Source organism: Neomonachus schauinslandi, chromosome 15 (genome assembly GCF_002201575.2).
Source record: "Neomonachus schauinslandi chromosome 15, ASM220157v2, whole genome shotgun sequence".
Lineage (NCBI taxonomy): Eukaryota > Metazoa > Chordata > Mammalia > Carnivora > Phocidae > Neomonachus > Neomonachus schauinslandi.
The window spans coordinates 19,685,493-19,713,479 of NC_058417.1; the positions used below are offsets into that span (position 1 = coordinate 19,685,493).

Below are 27,987 nucleotides of genomic sequence, written 5' to 3' on the forward strand. Positions count from 1 at the left end.
GCCTTTTGCAGAAGTGGGAACGGAGGCCAGAGAAGCTGGCTGGGTTGTCTACAATCCCGAAACTAGCAAGCGGCCGCCCGGGGTCTGCTCTCGGGCCAGCGCCAGGGACTCCCAGCCAGCTCCGGTCCCTCCCCGCGGGGCCGGCCCCACTAGGGGGCCGAGCGGCGGGAGCGGGGGCGGCAGGCACGCTCCGGGGGCGGGGCGGAAGGGCCGAGGGGCGGGGCTGGCGCGCGGGAGGCGGTGGAGCTGCGTCGCTCTCCACCTGCCCGCGTGAGCTCAGCGCCCCGGCGGCGGCTGGGCTGAGCCCCGCTGAGCCCGCCGGGCCGGCCATGGGCGACCGCGAGCGCAACAAGAAGCGGCTGCTGGAGCTGCTGCAGGCGGCGGGCACCGGCAACGCGCACTGCGCCGACTGCGGCGCGGCGGGTAAGGGTGTGGCGGCCGGGAGCAGGACCCCTGCCCGCCGACCTCCTCTCCTCCTTCCAGACCAGGACCGGTCCCGGGCCCCCGCGGGACTCGGGCGTGACCCTTCTGACACCTTCGCACCCAGGCCCCCGCCCATCCAGACAGCGAACGTCAGTCTCGCGCCCTCGGCCGCGCTCTCCACAGCGGCTGCCGCGCCCACCCGAACCCCAGGCCCCCTGACCTCCCCACTCTGGACCCGGACCCTTCCATATCCTTGGACCCCGACGCTAGACCCCGGACCCGGATGCCTTGACCATCTTGTTCACCTGCTCCGCCAGACACCCCACCTACCCGGACCTCGGTCCCTGACATCTTCACTCCGGACCCAGCCACCTCCCATGCCCACGGACCCAAACATCCCCCACACGGAGGGGTCCCAGACCCCGGGCCCCTGAAGGTCCCGTGCTCCCTTCCCAGCTCCCGGACGCCCCTGGGGTCCTCCCAAGTTCCTGCTCCGCAGCGCGCCGACTTCCCCACCTGCAACTCCGCAGCCAGGCGCCGCGGTGCCGGCCCCTTCCTCCGCGCTCTCCTCTCAGTTCCCCGGAGTCTCGTCACTTCCACTTTGCGCTCGCCTCAGCCCCTCGCCCCATCCCTAGATTCCTTCCAAGATCATCCTGGTAGCCTCCGTGCCTTGGCCGTGGGCTGACTAGAGGGCTGCATGCTGGTATCTTAGCTCACCCAAGGTAGGGGGACCGAGAGAAAAGGGCTTCCTAACACGGCAGCGCTGGGCAGGGCCCCAGGAATCCCAACGGCCGAGCCCTGCCTCTCCAGCACCCCCAGCCCAGCCCTGGTCTCGGTGCCAAGCTCTCCATCCAACTCCCCTTCTGCCCTCTCGCCCCTAGATCCTGACTGGGCCTCCTACAAGCTGGGCATTTTCATCTGTCTGAACTGCTCCGGTGTCCACCGCAACTTCCCAGACATCAGCAAAATTAAATCCGTGAGACTTGACTTCTGGGACGACAGTACTGTGGAGGTAGTGAGGGGGGGCACTGGAGAGCCTCGAAACAGCAGAGCCAGGGTGGAGGCGGTGGGCCGGTGGCCCCATTCTTCTGTAGGGGAGGAAACTGAGTTCCAGAGAGGAGCAGTAACTAGCAAGAGAAAGCACAGCCTATTAGAGTCCCTGCTTACACAGAGACCCTGAGTGCAAGGCCCTTGCTTGCTGCAAGGCCCTGAGAGCTTGTTATTTCCCTCAGTTTCCACTTCTGTGTAAGGATCCCACTACCCCTTGGAGTGGCTGCTGTAAGGATTAAATGTAGGCTCAATGCAAGTACAAAGTAAGTAGTCAAGTAACACTGCTGTTATCATTAGCTGAAGTCCTGGACTAGAACCGAAATATACTAATTCATGGTCTAGGGTCCCCCTTCCAGCACCCACCCCCCCACCCCATCCCCCCACCCCACCCCTCCTACCCCACCCCACCCCCTCCCAGCCAGGAAGGGCACCGTTTTGCTCTCCTGATCTACAGAGATGGAGGACACCTTCAGCCTGGATGATAATACCATTTTGGCCAGAAAACCTTCAGAGAGCAAGCTGTTCTAAATTGTGCTGGTTGGCTGAGGACTTCAAGGACTACTGGAGAAGCAGGCCCGTGTTCACTGAGTGTCCACTCTGTGTCAGGCACTGTGCTAGATGCTTTATTCGTTGGACACGTAGTTACTGTAGGCCTACTATGTGCTGGGTATTAGGAAAGAGCAGTGAATAGGATAGAGTCTCTGCCCATGTGGAGCTTATATTCTAGTGTAGGAGAAAGACAGGAAGCCAGTAAACCAGCACATAGACCTGAAGGTTGTTTCTTTGCCCCTTATAACCCCCCCCATTATACTTTCTTCATTTTTGCAGTTGAAATCCCTGAAGCTCGGGGTGGGGGGGGGGTTCAGTACTGCCCAAGGGTCACTCAGTGAATCAGTGGCACAGCTGGGATGTGAAACCTGCTCTGTTGGGATCCAAAGCCCATGCAAATCCTGAGTCAGAGTCTAGAGTCCTGGGGGTGGGGGAGAATGGGGTTCACTCTGCTCAGGGGATGTAAATTAAAAACCTGATATTTCTTCCCACATGTGCCCTCACCCCAGATAGGCCACCTCTATTCCTGAGTGCTAACTGTTGGCCAGGGCCACTCTTGGCATATCTGCCTCTGGGTCTGTCAGGTGTTCATAGGGCCCCAGTGATCATCCTGACCTACCTACTCAAGGGGGCCAGTTCCAACTTCTTCCATCCTCCAGCTATGTCTGTCTCCTGCACGTAGCTGCTGGTGGTCCTGGCCATCTGGGGAAGGGGTGGGAGAAAGAACATGAGTTTTGGAGTTAGGTCTGGGTTCAAGTCCCAGCTCCTCACTTTCTAGCTGTGTCACCTTGGTTAAGTCACCTAACCTCTCTGATCCTGTTTCCTCACCTCTAGAATGGGGATGGTAATATTAAAATTGTCGAGGGGATGGAATGAGCTAATGGGTAAGGACTGTAAAGTGCTCTGCCTACATGAGTTTTGGTTGCTGTAGCACCTCATTGTCCCAGGTTGGGGCTTCCCAGCAGCATGGATAACCAAGCCCAACGGGACATGTCAAACTCCAGTAGGAGTGTCTCCTGACTCAGCCTAGGAGCCACTGGGAAGAGTGGCCTTCTGGGTAGACACATGGTTTCATTTCACATTTTTTCAAGTTCTAATAATACCCCAAGTTGCTGTTGTCTTGCAGTTTATGACCCACAACGGGAACCTCCGTGTGAAGGCCAAGTACGAAGCCAGAGTCCCTGCTTTCTACTATGTCCCCCAGGCCAACGACTGCCTGTGAGTGGGTGATTTCTCGGTCTCACCTCCCCTACCCCTACTCCATCTCTGGTGCCTTTGTCTCTGGTGGTCTTTTACATGCACCTGGTGGACCCGGAAAGACGTTTGGTTTGGTCTGTCATGGAGAACACTTAGACCTGGCCTCGTTCCCCCCTCTACCTTTATTGCTTGGATTATCACTTCCCCTCTCTGGGACTCAGTTTCCACCGCTGTGACACAGGGCATTTTCTTTATGATCCGCCCCTTTGCCTCTGATGTTCTCATAGCCTACTGGTGGTGGCTAACTCGATAGAGAAGAGGAACCCTGGTATTTTAGTAGAACAGATGTGTTTCAGCTACTTCCTAGGGAGTGTTGTGCCCCAGGCTGTCCCACTTGAACTCAGCATAGCTCCAAAGCAGCTGTCTGGCCGTAGATCCCTGAATAATCACCATAAAAATAATAGCAGCTACTAATATTTATGGAACTTTACCTATGTACCAGGCACTGTGCTATATGCTTGTGTGCATTAATGTGTTTAATTCTCTCAACAACTCTGAGATAACACTGCCACAGTCCCCACAATATAGATGACATACCTGAGGCTCAAAGAGACAGAACTGGGACTGACTAGCCCATCTGACACCAGGGCCCTGGGGAAATCTAATAAAAGTGGGGGGAAGCTGTGAAGCAACAGGAGGTTTCAGGTCCCCTGGATGTGAGGGGTCAGTGTGACCCTCGTACCTAGTGACCCCAGGCTCTGCAGGACTGACTGCCTGAGGCTTAGCCTTCCTTCCAGGAACTCAGCCTCACTTCCAGGGCTGCTAGACAGCACCGCCGCCCCCCCCCAACCCTGGCCACCACTCTGATACAAATGGGAAGAAGGTACACCTTCTGGGCAGGTTATGACCCATGATGGGGGCGGGGGGGCTATGGCTTTCTGGAAGCAGGCTGCATTTCAGCCCCCATTGTCCTCTAGCCTCAGCAGAAAGCTTCTGGACAGTGCACAAACTATACAACTGTACCTAGTACCCTGCCATTTCCCAGTAGTTAAACAACTCAGGGGCTGCTAATGCAGGGTGGAGTGGTGGGGTGGGGGGCACAGCTTTCTACTCAGAGGACCCCAGTATTGTTTCCTGACCCTACCACTCTCTGGCTGTGAGAAAGTGGACAAGTTACCAAACTTGTCTGAACCGTGGCTTCCTTATCTCTGAAATGTAGTTAATGCTGCCTACATCATGGCATGGTGGTAGAGATTAAATGAGATAATTTTAGGGTGCCTGGGTGGCTCAGATGGTTAAGCGTCTGCCTTCGGCTCAGGTCACGATCTCAGGGTCCTGGGATCGAGTCCCACATCGGGTTCCCTGCTCAATGCAGAGCCTGCTTCTCCTCTCCCTCTGCCACTCCCTCTGCTTGTGCTCTTCTGTCTATCTCTCTGTCAAATAAATAAATAAAATTTTAAAAAAAAAAAAAAAGATAATTTTATTATTTTTTTTATTTTTTTATTTTTTTAGATTTTATTTATTTGAGAGACAGAGACAGAGATAGTGAGAGAGAGAGCACAAGTGGGGAGGAGAGGGAGAAGCAGGCTCCCCACAGAGCAGGGAGCCCAATGCGGGACTCGATCCCAGGACCCTGGGATCATGACCTGAGCCGAAGGCAGACACTTAACCGACTGAGCCACCCAGGCGCCCTAAATGAGATAATTTTATGTAAAATGTTTTAATCCACTTCTCAGTGTCACTTTCGGAATGCTGCCTGGTCCCTGGCCCGGCTGAGGGAGGTGCCAGGCTTAACTCAGAGGGTCTGGCTCCCCTTGCCTCACTGTTGCAGCTCCTCGGCCCCTTGCTGCAAGGGGAAAGGAACAGGCATTTGGTGAACACCTACTCTGTGGTGGGCTTTCTGCCGGCATTCCAGACACTACTTGCACGACTCCAACCACAGCCCCACACCTTACCCCCTTGTAGTGGAACACTAATGGCCTCCTCCCTGTAATTCTAAAAGACCTCTAAATTCCCCACCTCCAGGACCAGGACTGGGGCCTCAGTCTCCACCCCGTCTCCCAGCTCTGATCCTGTGGCTCGGCGTTCCACGGCGGGCTTGGTGACTCTCCTCAGTGTGCTGGGGGTGAGGGCTGTGCATTAGGTAGGACTCCTGATTACAGAAATGCAGTTTAACCCAGCTTAGGCCCGAGCGGATTTTGTGGGTTCTGGGGATCAGACCGTAGGAGGGACAGAGGTGGAGCTACTCTCAGGAAGGATGAGCCAGGGGCACAAACGCTATGGGGCCTCTCACACTCTCTGTCTGATTCTCATTCCTGCCCCTTCCTGTGGGCCAGACTTCTTTCATGTAGCTGGGAGCAAGGCCACTTGGGGTCCCTGACTCCAGATCCTGGGCTCCAGCTCCCAGCTTGGCAGTGAGAGGGCTTTCAATCCATCCCTCTCTCGGTTTTGCTCCTTTTGCTCTGATAGCTCAGGGCAGAGCTCTGCTTAGCCAGTTCAGGCCAGGTACCCACTTCTGGGTCATTCCTTGTGGCTTTGGGGTAAGGTCACATAAACCTTGGAACATTTACCTGGAAAAGGCAAGAGGGAACCAAACAATTGACATAAGTTTTCTGCACAGGTCATGTGACAGTATCTGATTAGGCTAACATTAAACTCCTACTATGGGCTGATCATGGTATTAGGCCCTTTTATATATATATTTAAACCCCTCAACAACCCCAAAGGGAAGGTAGGTATATTATTGACATATTCCCCAAGTTCAGAGGAGTTAAGTAACTTGCTGCTGGTCACACGGTGGATAAAGAGGAGAGGAGGACCAGGTCCTGGGTGGTTGGACTCCAAGATCACTGCTCTGTCCAGTGTAGCAGGCCCAGATTTTATGGGCAAGCCAAAGGAAGAGGCTCATGGACTCTCCTGGCTTCAGCTCATGAGCATGCAGTGGGAGGTGGCAGTGTAGATGGTCCAGGGGAGCTGGTTGACCTAGAGGGCTGGGCTGGGGTTGGAATAGCCCAGTAGTTTTCATATAGCCCCTTGGGGGGCGATATTTTTCCCCAGGAGACACTGGTAATATCTGAAGACATTTTGGGGTGTCATAACTAGGGAGGGGGTACTACTGGCATTAGAGGATAGAGGCCAGAGATGCTGCTAAGCATCCTACAGAACACAGCATTCTTCCCCTCCCCTCAGTAGAGAATTAGCTCCGAATGTAATGGTTCCAAGGCTGAGCAGTGCTGGGTGGTATGAGCAGGTAGTTGCTGTGATGCCCCCACCCTGTGGGAAGGGGATGCCTCAGATGCAGTTGACGAAAGGTTCTCTCTTTTTAGGGTGTTAAAGGAACAGTGGATTCGAGCTAAGTATGAAAGACAGGAATTTATGGCTGATGGGAAATCCATCTCACCCCCAGGTAAGGTTATTGCCATCATCTTTTGAGGTCTATGTTCTAATGAATTCTAGACAATAAAGTGCCTGAGTATTAGGAAGAGGGCCCAGGCAGGAGATACCTGCCAACCTCACTCTGGCCACAGAGGCCAGGGTGTGGGTTCCTCTGCCTCGGAAACAGCAGCACGTCAGCTGGTGGAGTTTTATGGTCTGAGTGGTCAAGAAGTATTTTTATCTCTGGTCCCCACAGGGCCACACGTGTGTACAGAGTCTCAGTATAAAGTTGTAGGAAGACTTACCTGCCAGGCTGAACAGTTAGAAAAAGGCACCCCTGCTCTTGGTGAGTGTGGCCCCTGGTGTGGCACACAGCTTGGTTAGGAACATGGGAGGGATTCCCACCTCCCTTCCCACCTTTGTGTGGGGTATAACCTCATGGCTGGCCCTTGACCCATGGTAGTGTCTGCCAGCTGCTCTGAGTCCAAGCTCACACTGACCTGGAGGGCAAAGCGTCCAGAACCACTGTGAGAACCAGTGACGGCCAGAGCTTAGCGCCCCTACCTACGGGGAGCACACGGTGCTCTTCAACTAGCAGGTACCTAGAGGTCACTCATCATTTCTGCCCTCTGAGGGGTTTCATTAGGTCGATGTCGACGTGACATTGGGCAGCACCGTACGGGCGTCTTTCAGAATCATCCAGTTTCTCAGGACTTAGCCTTCTTAAGGGTTTAGTAGGTCTTCTTATGAGATAGCCAAAGAAGGAAGTTAGGGAGAGCCCAACTGAAATCATGAGACTTTGCAAATTTGGCCCCAGACAGAACCCTACATGCTGCAGCTGACATAGCTAAGTTAGATTTAAGATATTTTAGCACTGGGTGGAGCGTTCACTCTACCCTCGAGACCCTACGAGGTTTGCAAACTGCTTGTTCATCTTAAGGATGTGGGTGTTCCCTCTTTCTCTTCCTTGGCGGCTAAGGTACCCGAGAAGGGTTCCTGTGGAAGCGGGGAAGGGACAATGCACAGTTCCTGAGAAGGAAGTTTGTCCTCCTGGCAAAAGAAGGCCTTCTGAAGTACTATACTAAAGAGGAGGTAAGAGACCAGACCAGCAAGGGGTCCCTCCCTGAGCGCTGGCCCGCACCCCACTGAGGTCACATTGGAATCAATGGTGCCATGTCTTCTGGATAATCTCAGCCACTGAGTGTTCAACACCGCATGGTTACTTTTCCACAGTTAGGCAATCAATCCAGTCCACAGAAAACACACCTTCTCTTCACCTAGAATTGGCTTAGACTGGTCCATGAATAAGCCCTGGATGACCACTGCATTTATTCATGCACTCAAGAAATTATTTATTTATTTATTTATTTATTTAAAAGATTTTATTTATTTATTTGAGCGAGAGAGAGAGAGAGAAGAAGCAGGGGGAGGGGCAGCAGGAGAAGGAGAAGCCGACTCTCCGCTGAGCAGGGAGCCCAGCGTGGGGTTCGATCCCGGACTCCAGGATTGTGACCTGAGCCGAAGGCAGATGCTTAACCAACTGAGCCACCCAGGCGCACCACAAGAAATTATTTATTGAGCGCCTACCATATCCTAGACATTCCTGTAGACACTGGAGCTACAGCAGTAAACGAAACGAAGCTCCTGTCCTCATGGGGCTTTCATTCTAGTGGAAGGAGACAGGTGGTAACCAAAACGTACATCAATATATGATAGATGAGGTATAGTAGGTTCCGTGAAGAGAAATAAAAGCGGGTGAGGAGTTAGAGGATGATGGGGCTGATATCACACAGGGGTCAGGGAAGGCCCCTCTGATGACATTGGAGCAGGGAAATGAATAAAAGTGAGCAAGTCAGGGGTGCCTGGATTGCTCAGTTCGTTAAGCATCTGGCTCTTAGTTTCGGCTCAGGTCATGATCTTGGGGTCATGGGATCGAGCCCTGCGTCGGGGTCCGGACTCAGTGTGGAGTCTGCTTGGGTTTCTCTCTCTCTCCCTTCTCTATCTGCCTCTCCCCACCTAAAATAAATAAATAAAATCTTAAAAAAAAAAAAAAGTAAGCAAGTCATGTGCGTATGTGGGGGCAGAGTAGAAGTAGAGGGAACGTGAACATGGTCCTGGCTGGCACATACACCTGTGTGTCTGTTAGAAAATGACCCCTCTGAGATGGTGTAGCCCTGGGGCCCAGGTCTAGACAAGCAGAAGCCTAGATTGCAGTTCTCACTTACACCCTCATCCAGGGACTTTTTGTTTAGTGCACAAACTACTCAACCATAAGCCACAGCCCTGGCCTGAGCTGGGAGGGGTTGGTGGATCAAGGAAGCCAAAGTGACCTGTGCAGAAGGAGCAAAGAAAAGGATGGAAGGAGATGAACTCACATAGGTAAGGACCTTGTAGGGCCTAGTAAGACTCAATATATTTTTTTTGAAACAGTTTTATCAAGATATAAATTCACAGGGATGCCTGGGTGGCTCAGTCAGTTAAGTGTGGGACTCTTGATCTCAGCTCAGGTCTTGATCTCAGGGTGGTGGGATCGAGCCCCATGTCCAGCCCGCATTGCATCGGGCTCTGTGCATAGCAGGGAGTCTGCTCCAGATTCTCTCTCTCCGTCTCCCTCTGCTCCTCCCCCACTGCTTGTGCTTTCTCTTTCTCTCTTTCTCTAAAATAAATAAATCTTTAAAAAAGATATAAATTCACATATCATACAATTCACCCATTTAAAGCAGACAATTAATGGTTTTTAGTATACTCACAGAGTTGCATAACCATCACCACAATCAATTTTAGAACATTTTCGTAAGCCCCAAAAGAAATCCCACATCCATTAGCCCTTATCCTCTACCCACCATACTCCCCAACCCCAGGAGACCACTGATCTACTGTCTGTCTCTGTAGGTTTGCCTATTATGGACACCTCAAGTACACGGACCATGTGGTCCTTTGTAATAGACCTCTTTCATTTTGCATATGTGTTTAAGATTTGTTCATGTAGCATGTATTAGTACTTCTTTTTATTGCCAAGTACTGGTCCACTGTGTGGACAGTTCATCTGTTCACTTAGTTGATGGACATTTGAGTTATTTCCACTTTTGGGCAAGTATGAATGATGCTGCTATGAACATTGGTGTACCAGTTTTCATGCGGACATGTTTCCACTCTTCTTGGGGCTATACCTAGGAGCGGAATTGCTGGGTCGTATGGTAACTCTGTATTTACAGAGGAACTGTAACACTGTTTTAGAGGAACTGCCACACTGTTTTTCAAAGTCGCTGCACCATCTAATGTTCCCACCAGCAATGTGTGAAGGTTCTAATTGCTCCACATCCTCACCAACACTTGCTGTCATCTGTCTTGTTGATTATAATCATCTTGGTGGATATGAGGTAGTATCTGGTTGTGATTCTGATTTTCATTTCCTTGATGGCTAATGATGTGGAGCATCTTTTCATGTGCTTATTGGCCACTTATATAGCTTCTTTGGAGAAATGTCTGTTCAGATCCTTTTCTCATATTTTAATTAGTTTAGTTGGCTTTTTATTATTGAGTTTTCATCATTCTTTATATATTCTAGATATAAGGCCATATTAGATACATGATTTACAAAGAAATGTAGGCTTTTTGGATTTTACTCTGAGATGAGAAGCCACAGGAAGGTTTTGAGCAGAGAAGTGATATAATTTGATTTAAGCTTTTTACATTTTGGGAATCTAAGTCTTGTGATGGATGAACATTTTGTGCAGACAGTTTCTTCTGTCCTCTTACTCCTACTTGCATCAGGGACCATTACTATGGCTCTTTTTATTTATTTTTTAAAAAGATTTTTAAGTAATCTCTACACCCAACATGGGTCTCACCCCACAAATCCAAGATCAAGAGTCATATGCTCTACTGCATGGCTAAGGACCGTGGGGATTTTGTAGCTGGCCAAATGCCCAACTTAAACTTTTTAAAGGAGCACCCTGGCTGCTACTGGGGTCAGGATGGGCCAGGGAGGGGGCAAGAGTGGAAGGAGAGAAAGCAGTTAGGAAGCTATTGCAATAATTAAGTGAGGAATCAGGATGCCTGGCTGTCTTAGTCAGTAGAGCACATGACTCTTGATCTCAGAGTCATGAGTTTGAGCCCCACATTGGGTAGAGTTTACTTAAAACACATAAAAATAGTCAATAAAAATGATCAAGTGAGGAATAATGGTGAATTACACCAGGATGGTGGTGAAGGAGGTGGTTAGAGGTGGTCAGATTTTGGATTGGCCGTTGGGTGTGAAAGTAAGAAGAATCAAGGATAGGTCCCAGCTTTTTGCCCTATGAAACTAGAATGACAGATTTGCCATTTACTGAGATGGCAAAGACTTGGCTCCCTGAAGGGATGATTAAGAGCCCTTTTTGGTTTGAGATGCTTATTAGTCATCCAGGTGGAAAGATTGAGAAGGCGGTTGGATATGTGAGTGTGGAGGTCTGGGGAGAGTTTGGAGGTGAAGTTGTCAGCATTGAGACTGGTTTAACGATGGGACTGGCTGGGATCACCTGGGTGGGGAGTGTGGGTAGATGAGAAAAGATGTTCTGTTTTCGGTTGTTGTTGTTTTTTTTTTTTTTTGTATCCAAAATGTGTTTACTGGGATAGTTTTCCCCTCATTTTTTTTTTTTTTTTTTTTTTAAGATTGCTTGCTTGATTGACTGATTTGAGAGAGAGAGAGAGTGCACAGAGGGAGAGGGAGAAGCAGACTTCCCGCTGAGCAGGGAGCCCAATGCGAGGCTCAATCCCAGGACCCTGGGATCATGACCTGAGCTGAAGGCAGATGCTTAACCAACTGAGCCCCCCGGGCACCCCTGTTTCCCACTCATCTTGATTCAGGGTGCTTTTAGTGCTGCTCCTGTCTGAAGGAGCATCCTCTGTAAGCCTTGCTTTTCTTCCTGTGGCCTGGCAGAGGACAGTGGAACAGCTAGGACACAAAACGACCCTTTGTGCATGGCTAAGGACCGTGGGGATTTTGTAGCACGCTGGGCACTTCACGTCCACGAAGTAGGTGTTGCTCACGTCCACACCAAGTGCTGCTCCTTGTGCTTCCTCTTCTCTTCTGGGGATGGGTGCAGGAGGTCCATGTTGTCATGGGGAGGTTGTCACCTCCTAAAAGGAGTGAAAGCAGAAATCCTAGGACTGAGGGTTTTCATTACTTGTTGCTCAATGACAAACCACCATACAACTTAGTGGCTTAAAACATCAATTTATTATTTCTCTCAATCATGGGGGTCAGGAATTTGGGCAGGCCTTGGCTGCTGCAATGTATTCCCTGTGGCATCAGCCAGGTCACTGGCCCTGCCGCACTGAGCTGGTGGTTGGGCTGGCTGAGAGCGCCCAGGAAGCCTTCACTCAAGTCTGCTGCCTTGGGTCCTCCAGGGAAGCTCTGGTACTCCGTGTGCTTGTTCTGTATTCAGGAGTCTGGCTTGAGCTTCTTTGTAGCATGGCAGCTGGCCTCCCCTAAGCAAAGGGAGATGCTGCTTGGCCTCTTCAACATGAGGTCAGGAACTACCTTCTGTTGATCAAAGCAACTCAAGCAGCCATATTCAAGGGAAGCAGATATAGACTCCCCCTCGTTATGGGTATCATGGTGTGTGCATACTGGGAGGGAGGGAATTGGTAAGGACCATCTTTGGAGGTTATTTACCATGCTGAGCCCTGAGACATTCCAGTATTTCGAGGGCAGAAAAAAAAATGAGAAGTTTCCAGCATAAAATGTGAAGGAGCGGCCAACAAAGTCAGAAAAGGACAGGCTCTGAGCATGTTAGCCATTGCTTGACTCCATTTCCTACATGTAGACTGACTGACTGACTGATTGATTGATTGATTGATTTCCCCTGTTGCTTTCCTAGATAGACCAGAGCAATGCTAGCAGGGCTGTCCAGTGTGACAGCAGCCTGGGGCCAAGTGAAAAATGGTGGGGGGTGAAGAGTATTACCCCTCCAAGTAAGAATTAGGGATTTCTTCTCTGTCCAAAAGGCAGGCAGAGAAAGGGCTGCCGCAGAGTTAGGAGCACTCACAGCCACTATGAGTTGGCCTCTAGGAGAGTCTCATCCTTGGTTAGCCAAGGTCAATCTGTTTCTCAATCCTAAGCCAGTTCAGTCTAAAATCAGAATGAGTGGCTTTCGTTATTTTTTAATTTCTTTCCCAAGAGGGAACTTTTTTTAAATTGTAAAGGTAATTCATTTTTACGTTAAATTTATGGGTAATACAGGGCGCCTGGGTGGCTCAGTCATTAAGCGTCTGCCTTCGGTTCAGGTCATGGTCCCAGGACCCTGGGATCGAGTCCCACATCGGGCTTCCTGCTCGGGCGGGAAGCCTGCTTCTCTCTCTCCCACTCCCCCTGCTTGTGTTCCCTCTCTCGCTGTGTCTTTCTCTGTCAAATAAATTAAAAAAATCTTAAAAAAAAATTTTTTTTGGTAATACAGAAAAGTAAGTATAAAGAAAGTGAGACTCATCTCAACATAATAAAATAGTAATACCCAGAACACGTTTTCTTAAGAACTCTACAAAGCAAAAAGAAAAAGACAATCCATTGGAAAAATAGGCAAAGAAAATAGACTGGCAGTTCACAGAAAAGGAAACCAAAATGCCTGATAAATATAAGATAAAGATAAATATAAGAAGAGAGGCCCCGGGGCGCCTGGGTGGCTCAGTCATTAAGCATCTGCCTTCGGCTCAGGTCATGATCCCAGGGTCCTGGGATCGAGCCCCGCATCAGGCTCCCTGCTCCGCAGAAAGCCTGCTTCTCCCTCTCCCACTCCCCCTGCTTGTGTTCCTGCTCTCGCTATCTCTCTCTCTGTCAAATAAATAAATAAAATCTTTAAAAAAAAAAAAAAGAGATGCCCCAATCTCTCTGGCAGTCAGGGAAATGCAAATTAAAGCCATATGGGATATACTGCACCAGAATGGCTGGAATTAAAAAGGCTGACAACTCCATGTAAAGGATGTGGAGAAACTAGAACTCCCATATGTTACTTGGTGGGATTGTAAAGTGATACAACCACTTGGGAAAACTATTTGGTAGTTTTTAATAAAGGTAGATATACACTTAACTGTATAACCCAGCCATTCCACTCCTAGGTATTTACTGAGAAGAAACAAAAACATCTGTCCACAAAAATATTTGTATGCGAATGTTCATAGATGCTTAATTCATAAAAAAACCCCACCAAAATGTGGAAAGAACCCAAATGTCCATCCACAGCTGAATGAACAAATTGTAGTATATCCACAGAATGAATATTACTCAGCAATAAAAAGGGACAAATTACTAATAAATGCAATAATGTAGATGAATCTAAAATAAATTATTCTGGGTGGCACTGGGGTGGCTCAGTCGTTAAGCGTTAAGACGCTCCACGGGAAGCCTGCTTCTCCCTCTCCCACTCCCCCTGCTTGTGTTCCCTCTCTCGCTGTGTCTCTCTCTGTCAAATAGATAAATAAAATCTTTAAAAAAAAAAAAAAAGAAGAATAAACATCAGACTCAAGACAGTGATTGCCTGGGGGGAGTACAGGGAATGGGATAGAAAGAATAGTGGTGAAAGGGATTTTGCCTTTATTAGTAAAATCATATTTCTTTTTTTTTAAGATTTTATTTATTCATTAGAGAGAGAGAGCACACAAGCAGGGGGAGCAGCAGAGGGAGAGGGAGAAGCAGACTCCCTGCTGAGCTGGGACCCCGACGTGGGACTTGATCCCACAACCCTGAGATCATGATCTGAGCTGCAGGTAGACGCTTAACCATCTGAGCCACCCAGGTGCCCCTAAAATTATATTTCTTTTCTTTTATTTATTTTTTTATTTTTTTAAAGATTTATTTATTTGACAGGGAGAGACACAGCAAGAGAGGAAACACAAGCAGGGGGAGTGGGAGAGGGAGAAGCAGGCTTTCTGCTGAGCAGGGAGCCCGATGTGGGGCTCGATCCCAGGACCCTGGAATCATGACCTGAGCCGAAGGCAGACGCTTAATGACTGAGCCACCCAGGCGCCCCTCTTCTGGGGCTTTTTAAAGACATTTTTTTTAAGATTTTATTTATCTGTTTGAGAGAGAGCACAAGCAGGGGGAGTGGCAGAGGGAGAAGCAGGCTTCCCGTGGAGCAGGGAGCCCGATGTGGGGTTTGATCCCAGGACCCTGGGATCATGACCCGAGCCGAAGGCAGATGCTTAACGACTGAGCCGCCCAGGTGCCCCTGGGACTTGGTATTTCTACCCATGGATATCATGGATACTTTTTCATATAAATAACACTGATCTAAATTATCCTATAAAAAATTCTGTGGTATTTCACTGTATGGATATACCATGATTTGTTTATTTAACCCATTATCCCTGATATATACATATATACACACACATATGTATAGTAGTTATATATATATATATACATATATATATAGTAGTTATATATTATATATATAATGGTTTCTCTTCCCCCTCCTCCTCCTCCTTCTCCCCTTCTTCTCCTTTTCCTTCTACTACTACTACTATTATTCTAAAAAACACAACAACAAATATCTTTTGACACACATGTTTGCACAGTAATGCAGTTACTTCCTTGGGATAGGTTTGCAGATGTGAAACTGTGAGTCAAGGCAAAATAGTCAACGTTTTAGGGGTGCCTGGGTGGCTCAGTCGGTTAAGCGGCTGCCTTCAGCTCAGGTCATGATCCTGGGGTCTTAGGATCGAGCCCCACGTCCAGCTCCCTGCTCAGCAGAGAGCCTGCTTCTCCCTCTCCCTCTGCCTGCCACTCTGCCTACTTGTGCTATCTCTCTGTCAAATAAATAAATAAAATCTTTAAAAAAAATTCAACATTTTAATAAGTATGACCAAATTTCCCTCTAGAGAAAACTATCTAATAGAACTTTGTTCAGTCATGGAAATGTTCTATGTCTGCCCTGTCCGATACCCTAGCCCCAAGTGGCTACTTGAGCACTTGAAATGGGGCTAAGCATAAGGAACTGAAGTTTTATTTTGTATTTTTCTATAATTTTTTTTTTAAACTAAGCTCCACACCCACTGTGGGGCTTGAATTCATGATCCTGAGATTAAGAGTCACATGCTCTACTGACTGAGCCAGCCAGGTGTGCCCCAAGGAACTCAAGTTTCATTTTTATTAAATTTTAATTTAAATAGCTACATGTGGTTAATGGCTGCTCCAGGTCTAGAGTGTTTGTACCATTTTTCTCTTATCAATTACAAAGGAAAACACTCTTTTCCCTTCCTTGCTTAGTATTGGTTAATGCTTAACCCGTGTTCCAGACCCCTGCCAACAGAGTAGAGTGTGGGAGGGAGCTCCCCAAGACTCCCATACCTGCTTTTATCTGTTTATCTGTTTTATTTATTTTTTACTTTTTTAAAAGATTTTATTTTATTTGACAGAGACACAGCGAGAGAGGGAACACAACAGGGAGAGTGGGAGAGGGAGAAGCAGGCTTCCTGCTGAGCAGGGAGCCCAATGTGGGACTCGATCCTAGGACTCTGGGAACATGACCTGAGCTGAAGGCAGACGCTTAACGACTGAGCCACCCAGGCACCCTTTATCTGCTTTATTTCATTCGTTTGGCTTCCATAGATGATTTGCTTCCGAAAAAGTTCTGTGGCTAAAAAGTTTGAAAAGTCCTAAGTTCAGGCCTTTCCAAACTACCTCCCAGCTCCGAGAAGCTAATCTGATCAAGTGGAAATGGCGGGATGGCCAAAACACAGGAGAGCAGTAGAACATCGGTGCATCTCGATATTAGAGCAGGAACATTTAAAAGCCATGGAAAGTTACAAATTGGTTATCCGTGTGTATTAAGGCCTGGGTGAAGGTGGAGAGAAGTCATCCGCATCCTCTCTTTCAGGGTAAAGGCCCCAAAGCTGTCATCAGCATCAAGGACTTGAACGCCACCTTTGAGACAGAGAAGATAGGGAACCCCCATGGGCTGCAGATCACCTACAGGAGAGAGGGCCACGTCAGGAACCTGTTCGTGTACCACGAGAGTGGGAAGGTGAGATGACCGGCGTTGCCACCCTGGCCCCCAGCCCGCACCCCAGGACTCTGCTGGCCTGCCTTGCCAGCTGGCTTGGCTGCCGCTTGAGGTGTGCTGCCGCTGTTAGCCTCATCTCTTGTCCCTTTCTGGTCCCAGAGAGCCGTAGGAGCAACGCAGAGCGAGGTCAGGGAGGAAAACCTGGCAGGCACCATGGGGTGTGCGTCTGGACAGTGCATAGCCACTACAGGGAGTCCAGTTAGCAGGAGGGGCTATGCCCAGGGGTGACGGATCCAAGTAGGGCAGAGACTCTGCACGCGGGAACAGGGATGAACGGAAGATCCGGCAGCCCTGAACTCGAGGGCCCTGCTTCTCCCCACGTGGTCCTCGGAGTTAAGCAGTTAAGTGGCTGCCTTTGGCTCAGGTCATGATCCTGGGGTCTTGGGTTCGAGCCCCACATCCGGCTCCCTTGGGGCATTAGCATCACCTGGGAGCTGGTTAGAAACACAGTCTCAGGCCCACCAGAACCTACTGAATTAGAAACTGCATTTTCACAGGAGCTCCAGGTGATCCTTAAGCACATTAAAGTTTAAGACATCAGCTCTGCCAGAGAAGAGCAGGCCAGTAGTACAGGTCTAAGAGAATAAGCTAGGTCAGAATGAGCAGTCTCTTGACTGAGCAAGGGACACAGACGCCAAGTGGAGGTGTAGAGGGGTAGAGGTGAGGGTAGACATTTTTTTTTTTTAAGATTTTATATATTTATTTGACAGAGAGAGAGATAACGAGAGCAGGAACACAAGCAGGGGGAGTGGGAGAGGGAGATGCAGACTTCCCGCGGAGCAGGGAGCCCGATGCGGGGCTTGATCGCAGGACCCTGGGATCATGACCTGAGCCAAAGGCAGACACTTAACCGACTGAGCCACCCAGGCGCCCCGAGGGTAGACATTTTTGAGTGCCTATTAATTCTGTGCCAGGCACTGTTCTTGGTAATCACCATACATCATTTCTTTCTTTCTTTAAGATTTTATTTATTTACTTACTTATTTGAGAGAGAGAGAGAGAGCACCAAGTTGGGAAGGAGCAGAGGGAGAGGGACGAGCAGACTCCCCACTGAGCACGGAGCCTGATGTAGAGCTTGAACCCGTGGCCCTGAGATCATGACCTGAGCTGAAATCAAGAGGCAGACACTTCACTGCCTGAGCCACCCAGGCGCCCCGCTATATATCATTTCTTAATCCTCAAAACAGTCCTGGAGATGTTTTAACCCTATGTTACTGAGCCACAGGCATGTTAAGTAACTTGCTCAGGGTCACCCAGACTATGGTTCCTGAGTCCTAGAACCATTTTACCCCCCACCCCCCACTACCTTTGTGCCTCTGCTGGAGGGAGAATCCTTGGTAGCAGGAGCCAGGAACCCAAGACCGGGACAAGATTTTCCCAAGGGGCCCCAGCACTGGGATGCTGGCAGAGTCTGGGCAGAGTTCCTGGCAGTGGAGGCTATGAAGAATCAGGGTTTGGAGTCAGAAACTGGAGCCCTGGTTCTGCCACTCTGGGCTGTGTTACCGGACCAAGTCCCTTCCCCTCCTCCATCTGCTTGTTTATGGATCAGAACACCCCCCTGCCCAGAGGGGTTTAGAGGGTGAATGACCATGAACCATGAATGTGAAAGAATTTCATTACAGTGAAGTACATTTCAAACATTAATCTCTGCTAATTAGGGCACCTGGGTGGCTCAGTGGTTAAGTGCCTTCAGCTCAGGTCATGATCCAGGGGTCCTGAGATCGAGCCCCACGTTGGGCTCCCTGCTGAGCAGGGGAGTCTACTTCTCCCTCTCCCCCCTGCTCATGCTCTCTCACTATCTCTCCCTCTCAAATAAATAAATCAAATCTTTAAAAAACAAAACAAAGAAACCTCTGCTAATTATTTGCTCATGATTGTAGCAGTTGTAAAGGGTAAAATCTTTTTTTTTTTTAAAGATTTTATTTTATTTGACAGAGAGAGACAGCGAGAGCAGGAACACAAGCAGGGGGAGTGGGAGAGGGAGAAGCAGGCTTCCCACTGAGCAGGGAGCCCGATGTGGGACTCGATCCCAGGACACTGGGATCATGACCTGAGCCGAAGGCAGACACTTAACGACTGAGCCACCCAGGCGCCCTAAAGGGTAAAATCTTATGGGCAATTTCACATCTGTATCACTCATTCAGTCTTTTTTTTTTTTTTTTAAGATTTTATTTATTTGGGAGAGAGAGAGAGAGCAGGGGGAGGGGCAGAGGACAAGCAGACTCCATCTGCAGAGTGTGGAGCCCACCACAGGCTCAATCCTAGGACCCCGAGATCATGACCTGAGCTGAAGTCAGACACTTAATCAACTGAGCCACCCAGGCACCCCACTCATTCACTCTTCCAATTAGTCCTTATTGAGCCTCTGCAATGTGCAAAGCACTGCCCTGGGCTCTAGAGAGTGTGGTAGTGAATAGGGCAGAGCCATGGGTGGGCTTCAAGGATCTCACAGACCTGGGGGGGGAGTAAGATGGGGAAATAGGCATTGTTGATACTGTCTGGCCCTTCTCTTTCCCTCAATGCCCCAGCTTCTCTGTAAGATAGGCATAAATGGGGGCTGCAAACTTTCATGCCTGCAGGAGCCAGGTAGCTCATTTGAAAGTGAAGTGGACAAGGGGCGCCTGGGTGGCTCAGTCAGTTAAGCGTCCGCCTTTGGCTCAGGTCATGACCCCAGGGTCCTGGGATCGAGACTCACATCAGGCGCCCAGCTCAGCAAGGGAGTCTGCTTCTCCCTCTCCCTCTGCCTTTGCCTGCCACTCCCCTGCTTGTGCTCTCTTTCTCTCTGCCAAATAAATAAATAAATCTTAATAAAAAGTGAAGTGGACGGCTATAGGGCTATAAAGCAGGAAAACCTGCATAGAGGATTGAAACAAACAAAACTTCAGGAAGCAAACAAACCTGTATGCAGGTTGGATTTGGCTCCAGGGTCACCAGTTAGTGACCAAAGTGAAGGTCTGGGTGAGTCTTTTCTGGGATGGCTCCATTCCTTTAGTGCCTGGGACCTGAAAAGGTTATTAATGCCCAGGACAAGAGAGCTGGGCACTCTGGAACACGAGGCCAGCTCGCTTGGCTGGTGAGAGAGAAAGGGTCATTATGTTGCATTCTTGGGAAACCACATTCAAATGAGTTTCTCAATCACCATATTACATCAAGGTGCAGCAGTGCAGCTATTTGAACGAATCTTTCAGCTTCCCAATTCCAAATTCTTGGGAGAAAGGACCTGAGAAGCCCGGTCTAGCCTCTGCATTGGTCTAGCCCTGACCTAGTTGCTGTGGCGAAGAAGGGGAGGATCCTAGCAGCAAATGTGCCTGCAGTTGTGGGTGAGCAGTGAGTGTGTGAGCGCGGCTGGGCCGGCTCTCCTAGAAGCAGGGCTTGGGCTGAGCAACTAAATGAAACTTCAGGATAAGTAGAATGTTCTAGGGAAAAGCTATGTGTGGGGTGAGGGAAGACAGGTGGGTGAGGAAGAGTATACAAGGCGGAGTGACATGTATTGGGAGGATTGCAAATGTTTTTGGGTTTTTTTTGTTTTGTTTTTTAAAGATTTTATTTATTTTGAGAGAGAGAGCACAAGCAGAGGGAGGGGCAGAGGGAGAAACAGACTCCACACTGAGCAGGAAGCCTGATTCAGGGACTCAGTCCCAGGACCCTGGGATCATGACCTGAGCTGAAGGCAGACGTGCAAATGCTTTTTTTTTTTTTTTTTTTTTTTTTTAAAGATTTTATTTATCTATTTGAGACAGAGAGAATGAGAGAGAGAGAGCACATGAGAGGGGGGAGGGTCAGAGGGAGAAGCAGGCTCCCCGCCGAGCAGGGAGCCCGATGCGGGACTCGATCCAGGGACTCCAGGATCACGACCCGAGCCGAAAGCAGTCGCCCAACCAACTGAGCCACCCAGGCGCCCGCAAATGCTTTTGTATGGAGGGAGCTCAGAGGGCGAAGTAGTCATACTAGAGAACTTAGATTTTCACCTGAGGGTAGCAGAGAGGACTCTAAGCTAGACTTAGTTAGATTCTCTTTTCTTTTCTTTTCTTGTCTTTTTTTTTTAAAGATTTTTATTTATTTTTTGACAGAGAGAGACACAGCGAGAGAGGGAACACAAGCAGGGGGAGTGGGAGAGGGAGAAGCAGGCTTCCCGCTGAGCAGGGAGCCTGATGCGGGGCTCGATCCCAGGACCCCGGGATCATGACCTGAGCCGAAGGCAGACGCTTAAGTGACTGAGCCACCCAGGCTCCCTAGTTAGATTTTCAATTAAAAAATCACTCTGGGGGGCGCCTGGGTGGCTCAGTCAGTCAGCTCAGAGAGAAGGGGTCCTGGGATGGAGCCCCGCATCGGGCTCCTTGCTCAGGGGGGAGCCTGCTTCTCCCTCTGCCTGCTGCTCCCCCTGTCTTTTTTTGACAAGTAAATTTAAAAAAAAATTTTTTTAAATAAAAATAAATAAAAAAAGAAAATCACTCTGGGGGAAAAAAAATCACTCCGGCTGCTGTGGGAGGACCCATTGCAGAGCAGCGGAGCCAAGGCAGAGCCAGCTAGACAAGTGGTTCACCAGGGATAATGGTGGCCCACACTGCTGAGGATGCACTCCCCCAAGAATGACACAAGCCAGTCCAAGCCAGCTTTGGGCCAAGTTGCACTCCAGGTGATGAGCATCTGCATTGGAGGAGAATCCGCAGGTGCACCTGCCCGCACTTGAGAGCCAGTCTTTGACATCTGAGGACCCTTGCTCCTCCAGTTGTGTCCCACTGACCAGCATCTCATCACCAGAGAGCTTGTTAGGAATGCAGGATCTCAGGCCCCCCCTACCTCAAACCCACTGGATCCAAATCTGCATTTTAAAGAGATGCTCGGGTGATTCTTACACACTTTGGAGAGGGCCAAGCAAGGCCCAAGGCCATTACCTAACTCTAGTGCAGTTCACCTTGGTCTTTTCCTCATGGCTCTGGACATCTGTCAGTGGCTTCCCACCTGCTCTGGCATCATCCTCCCAGATACCTGTGATCAGTGCACAGGCCCCTGAGCAGAACTGGGTGGGGGCGTGTGTGCATGTGCTGAACCTGAAGACCCAGCTAGCTTCCTGCCACCAAACTCAGCTCCCCCACTACTCCATCTCACAGGCTGTCTGTTTGTTCTCATTTTTCTCCACAGGAGATAGTGGACTGGTTCAATGCCCTCCGTGCTGCCCGTCTGCAATACCTAAAAACAGCCTTTCCTGAGCTCCCAGAGTCTGAGGTGAGCTAAACGTGGACCCCAACTTCTTCTTCTTCTTTTTTAAGATTTTATTTGAGAGACAGAGAGAGCATGAGCAGAGGGAGGGGGAGAGGGAGAGAGAAGCAGACTCCCTGCTGAGTGCGGAGCCTGATGCTGCCGGGCTTGATCTCATTCATGACCCTGAAATCATGACCTGACCAGAAACCAAGAATCGCATGCTGAACCGACTGAGCCACCCAGGTGCCCCATGGACCCCAACTTCTGAGTCTCCTCCCTGCCATCCCCTCTCCTTGTCTGCTGACCTCAAAAATACTCAGAGGCCAGACCAGCTTTGTTTGTGGACAAGCCCTTGAGATTTGAGGTTGGATACCGCAGAGGGAAACCAAAGGCTTTCTTCAGGGGATTATGGCCTCACACATGGCAAGGCCATTTCCAAAATATAGGTCAGACTGTCCCCTTTGGGATGCACAGCCACCATACCCGTGATCAGTGCACAGGCCACTGTGAAAGGGCGCAGGATTTGGGCATCTCTTTTTTGGGGGGATATCTTTTTCGGAGCCCTTTTCCCCCTGAAATGTGCAGATGATCCCTAATGTACTGCTTACAAAGTGCTTTTGAGCCCATTTTATCTTGTATTCCCTGTTACCTAGTAATCCCTTGTAGCAGACAGTTAGGTGGAGTGATTATTCCCATTTTACTGATGAGAAACTGAGTCCCCAGAAGGTCAAGTGAATACTCGAGGGTGCTCTTCCCACTCTGATGTCCTCTCTTTGCCCTTTTGTGTTCTGGTCTCGGGAAGGCAATGGGATCTTCTCCATTACAATTCTAACAGGAGCAGTCTGCCGTCTGTGGCCAAGGTAATGGTGATCCTGAGAACTTCATTATGGTTGTCCTCAGACTTGCGGGGCACCCATCTACATCTCTCAGGTGTGTGGGGCAGAGGCTGCTGCCTTGAGCCAGGAGGCTCGGGCTCTCATGATGCTCTGTCGCTAACTCACTGACCGCTGCGCGTCTCATCACTTCCTGGAGCATCTGTTTCCACATCTGTAAGATGGTGATTGGGTCATCTTCAGGGTCCCTTCCAGCTCTGAGGTGCTATGGTCTGGGGTCTGCTTTCCGCCCTGCTCTAGGAGGATTTTGTAAATGATGGGGGCAGAGACACCCTATTCATCCCAGGACTTTCTTATTCCAAACTGTTAGACCCTCCTTGAAAGCCTAAATGCTCCTTAATTCCAACATTTGCAGGGAGCTAAGTTTTGGGAACAGGTGTCCACTCGAGACCTGGCAGTGCACGGAGATGGCAACTCTCTGGGAACGACTCCAGCCAGGCCTGTGTCAGGACCCTCCAGGTCTGCCGAGTCAGCACCCAGCATGAATAAATGCATGCTCCGCGGGCAGGACGCTGTGCGTGCGGAGTGCTGACTGGAGGGGTCACAGGACAGACTCCCAGCCTTAGTCATCCGGGCTAGCTCTCCAACTTTGCTGACCTCTGCAGAGGACATTGGTCTTTGGCCAACTCCTCAGTGTCCTCTTGCCTCCATTCATCCCCCGGGGGTCTCCTCCCCACCCCCGTCTCTCTGCTGCCTTTCCTCCGCCTGTGGCTAGGGATGGCCTGAGGTTCTGGGCAGCCACCTGGACCTGGCTTAAGCTTAGGGATCCAGAGGCTAGACACCTGGGGAGTTCCAGTTGGGGGGAGTCCCACACTAAGAAAGGGGTGGCCTCCGAAGTCAGAGAAGCTGATGTGTTACCTGGGGCACGTCACCTCACTGCTCTGAGCCTTGGTTCGCTCATCTGTCACTGTGGGGTGACAGGGCTGCTGTGAGACTCAAGTGAGTCACGGCTTCTAGGACACAGTGAGCAGCGCTCCATCCATGTGATCTTCCTTCTTCCGGTTGCTTCCCTAGGCCGAGACTAGCATGGCCCTGGCTCAGGTTCAGATTCTTGCACAGTTTAGGAGTCTTCCTTCCAAATGAAGGAATTAAGGCCTATAGAATGTATTTTGGGGGCAGGGGAGTGGTTGAGTTTATATTTTCATTTTTGGCTCACAGTTTTCTTCCTTTCAACTTCCCAGACTTCACTTCCCCTTTTCCCCTGCCCTGGACCCAATGAAGATAATAATGTCCACCTCACAGGGTGTGTGAGAACTGCACCCAGAGCTTGACACACGTAGATGCTCAGAATATGCCCCCTGACACCAGGAGGGTTTCCTCAGAGCCTTGCCTCTGTCTACCTCCAGGGGTTGCTGAAGGGATCCTTAGACTAACTCCTTAAGCCACTATTGGGCTCTGCTGGTGAGCTCTGCAAACATCTGAGATGCTGTCGTCTGACTGTTGAAATGTTAATATTGCATCCAATACCACAGTCCAAATATAACCCTGTGAACCATGAGCACACATCCTTCCCCATTCCAAACTTCCCCTATGTTGGGGAGCCAAGTTCAGTGGGGACCTTGAACCCTTGGCATGTGAGTCGGGGGGTCAGTGTTATGTCTTTCTTCCCAGCTCGTGCCCCTCATCACCAGGAAGTACCTCAAACAAGGCTTCATGGAAAAGACTGGTCCAAAGGTACATTCCACCACTCTCTGTGGGACTTACACAGCCCTGGTTCCAGTGGGCAATAGGGCAGAATTTGGGAAGTGGGAAAGTGGGGAGCCAGGGGGTGGGAAGAGGGAGGGAAGGGAAGTAACCCAATGTTGTGAGTTCCTGGGGCAAAAGACCAAGTGGAGACTGGTGAGCTGGTGTGTGGTCCAGGATGGCTACAGGTGCTTCTGATCCATGGGCATCCTCCTTCTTTATCGACATCACGAGCAGCTTCTTTTCTCCTTTTTTTTTTTTTTTTTTAAGATTTCATTTATTTGTTTGAGAGACAGAGAGTGAGCAGAGGGGAGAGGGGGGTAGAGGGAGAGGGAGAGGGAGAAGCAGATTCCCCCGCTGAGCAGGGAGCCCATGCAGCTCGATCCCAGGACCCTGAGATCATGACCTGATCCAAAGGCAGAAGCTTAACTGACTGAGCCACCCAGGAGCCCCAGCTTCCTTCCTCTTTCTTCCTCTTAACTCCATCTAACTGACCCCACTCCTGCGAAAACAAAGCTGAAAAGGGACTCTTTGGGGCGACAGCTTTTGCCCTTTCCAGAACCCGTGTGTGCTTTGTGCTGGGGGCCTACCAGCACTGTCCAAGTGAGACAGGGGCTAGTGATTGGTCTGAGAACACACACCTAGGCCCACACATGGGCTCACCCCTTCCCAGCACACACACCCTCCCTCTGACTCAGCCTCTGCCCTCCTTTGCTAAACCTGCCCCAACTCCCAGTGCTGCTCATTCCCACTTACCTAGGAAGGAAGGGAAGGCTGGCCACTCTTGGGCGTCCCTTGGAGGGTCCGGAGGGGTGACGGCTCCTGCTGTGAGGGCATCTGGGGGCGGGGGGGGTGCCCAGCCTGGATGCCAAGAGGGGCGCAGCTCCAAGTCAGAAGTCTGGCTGGAGAGGGGAGGAAGGGGGGAAGGGAGGACGAGAAGGGAAAGCAGAGGGAACTTCCTAAAAAAACTCCCAAAGCAGCAGCAATCCAATGCTTGCTTTTTCTTTTTTTTTAAGGTGTCGTATCTTGACAGGATGGATGTTAAGACTGCAGGGAAAGGTGTTAGGCAATCAGTGTGAAAGAAAGCCTCTGGGCAGCTCAAAAACAAGTCAAAGCGTTGCACGTTTTGTTTTCTGCCTTCACCCGCTGATGGCACGGCCACTCCCCAAGGGTTCCCGCCAGGGGCTTTCTTTCCCCTGACCTTGGTTAGAACTCCACCCAGGCCAGCGCTGTCAGCACCGCTGAGCCATCACTGCTTCTGATTTCCCCCACTTCCTTTTTCTGAGACTTCTTGTCTGTAGCCCCTCTTCCTACCTACAGCAGCACCCAGAGGCACAGGGTGCAGCCAGCGGGGGGAGGGGGGAAGGGCAGGGGGAGGTGGGCAGAGCCTCCAGGAGGAGCACTGGGGTGGCTGTCGGCTAAGGGACTGGCCAGCTCTCTGATCTCTGTGCTCCCCGCTTGGCTGGCCCTGGTTTGAGCTTCCCTCTTTTGCAGCAGAGAGAACCTTTCAAGAAAAGGTGGTTTGCCCTGGATCCCCAGGAGCGGAGGCTGCTCTATTACAAGAACCCACTGGTAAGAGCCACTGCCGGCCCCTTTTCAGTACACCCGCAGACAGAGGTGGGGTCTGGCTAGCCGGGGACTATGGGGAAGCTGCAGTGTGGGAGAAACCTGGTGAGGAACACACCTCCACTTTTGCTCGTCTGTGTCATCTCCTGTGCACAGAGCTACTCTCCTCCGCCTTCAGGACGTCCTCTGTGTATCCAAAATGCTGCCAGTGTAGTTAAACATTATAAAACATTGTAACACTTATAGTTTACAATGTAAACATTGTAAAAATGTAGTGCCTCCTCTTCCTGTCTCCAGGGCTCACGTCTCACCGGGAGGCTAGTGGTTAGGACTGTGGGCTTTAGAACTTTCAGTCCTGCCACTTAGTGGTATGCCTTGGGCAGAGCACTTAGCTCTCCTTGCCTCAGTTTCCTCCTCTGGAAAATAGGCTTAATAACAGTGCCTTCCTCAGAGGTTGCCATGAGGATTATATAAGTTACTTAAGGTCAAGAACTTGAATTCATGGTACATAGCAAGCTGCCCATAATGTTAAGTAAGTATCATTTTAACAGATCACGTGTGTGTTTTCTTTTATGGTTTTGTAGCCTTTCAAATTCCAGGTCCCACCAAGCAGAGATCCCCAGTAGAGACCCTCACTACACACATAAAACACCTCTTCCTAAAATAGAGCTTGGGGGATGTCTGGGCTGCAGGTGCCTGTCTGGCCCAGGTGTGGCCTCTGATGACCAAGTGTCCTCTATCTTCAGGATGCCTTTGAACAGGGCCAGGTTTTTCTTGGGAGCAACGAGCAGGGGTATGGAGTCTATGAGGACCTGCCCAAGGGTATCCGAGGGAACCGCTGGAAAGCCGGCCTCACGATTGTCACCCCTGAGCGGAGATTCATCTTCACCTGCCCCAGCGAGAAGGAGCAGCAGGAATGGCTGGAGAGTTTTCAGGATGTCCTCTCCCGCCCCTTGACACCCCTCAACCTCATCAGTAAGATGCACAGCCTGAGCTTTGTTCTTTCAGCCAAGGGCAGAAGGCAGAACAGGAGCCTCACAGGGTTCAGCTGGGAGCCCTGAAACCGGGGTCATGGCTCCCCACTGTGCTTTTAACATTTTCTTCTCTTCCTGCCAAAGAAAAGTACAGATGGTGCACATTGTTGCCAGGAAGCCCTCTCTGTCCACATACAGTTCTTCTGTGGGGAGCTGTACCCCGTTAGCTACCCGCCCCCCACCAGTCCCTCTCGGGGTGAGAAACCCTGGCCTGTTTTTAGTAGCTACGGTCATACCCGCTGGGCAACCCCTGGGGTCTTGGGTTGCTCTCCACTCACAGAGGGAAGGCTGTTTTTGGTGCCCTTCTTTTCTCTGTGTTGTCCCTTCTGTCTGCTTCTCTCCTCCTCCCCTTTGCCCCAGATGTGTGACAAGTAGGTTTCTGTCTGCTGACAACCCTGTGAAAAATGGGAAGACATTCTGAGCCAGAGCAGGAAACTTCTGGCCTGGGGCCTGGTTTGGGGGCACCAGGAAGAAGTTCTGTGTTTGGAAAAGGACAGATGGAGGAGGTGACCCCACATGGCCCCTTAGGAGAAACCCTTGTGCCCTTTGAGTCAGACTAGTATAAACCCACCCGCTTTTCACTTTCCAAAATCTTAAAGCTGAAGAGCCTGAGAAACAGACTTGGAAGTTGTTGGTGAAGCCCCGCAGCTGGTGCTTTTTTGTCCCTGCGGGCCTGACTCTGCTTCTGTGTCTCTCACTCTCTACTCTGGGGTGTGTCCCCTCTGTCTTTCGCCCCGTCAGTTGGCTTTTTAATTCTGGTTCTCTGTCATTGTGCCCCTGTCCCCGTGCTGTCATTTCTTTCCAGTAGGACTACACTGGCACGGTTATCACCTCAGCTCTCTTCTTGCTCCCCTGGCAGCCGCATCATCAGAGACTGGCCACGGCAGCAGGTGGCCCCCTGGCTGAGGAGCTGGCCGCTGGTCACGCGGAGCTCGTGGGAGGAAGGACAAGTTCTCACCTCGGCCTTGGTTGCCC

At 50.3% G+C, this 27,987-nt stretch overlaps 1 protein-coding gene and 1 pseudogene across 5 annotated transcripts; one reads left to right on the top strand and one right to left on the bottom strand.

Moving 5' to 3' along the window:
- Window positions 1-276: 276 nt before the first annotated feature.
- On the top strand, window positions 277-27,987 carry ADAP2 (ArfGAP with dual PH domains 2). 5 transcript variants are annotated; one of them, XM_044921452.1, is made up of 12 exons: window positions 277-423; window positions 1,305-1,435; window position 1,480; window positions 3,132-3,240; window positions 6,546-6,625; window positions 7,574-7,686; window positions 16,449-16,595; window positions 21,777-21,860; window positions 24,341-24,403; window positions 25,907-25,984; window positions 26,725-26,953; window positions 27,872-27,987. In XM_044921452.1, exons 1-12 carry the CDS (start codon window positions 330-332, stop codon window positions 27,916-27,918), a joined length of 1,176 nt encoding a protein of 391 aa, XP_044777387.1. In that variant the 5' UTR covers window positions 277-329; the 3' UTR covers window positions 27,919-27,987. The 5 variants fall into 5 exon arrangements, with proteins under 5 accessions (XP_044777387.1, XP_021559790.1, XP_044777389.1 ...); XM_021704115.2 differs by lacking the exon at window position 1,480 and having other exon boundaries at window positions 3,149-3,240; XM_044921454.1 differs by lacking the exon at window position 1,480 and having other exon boundaries at window positions 3,149-3,240; window positions 26,725-26,875.
- Window positions 11,450-11,690, bottom strand: LOC110592925 (annotated as a pseudogene).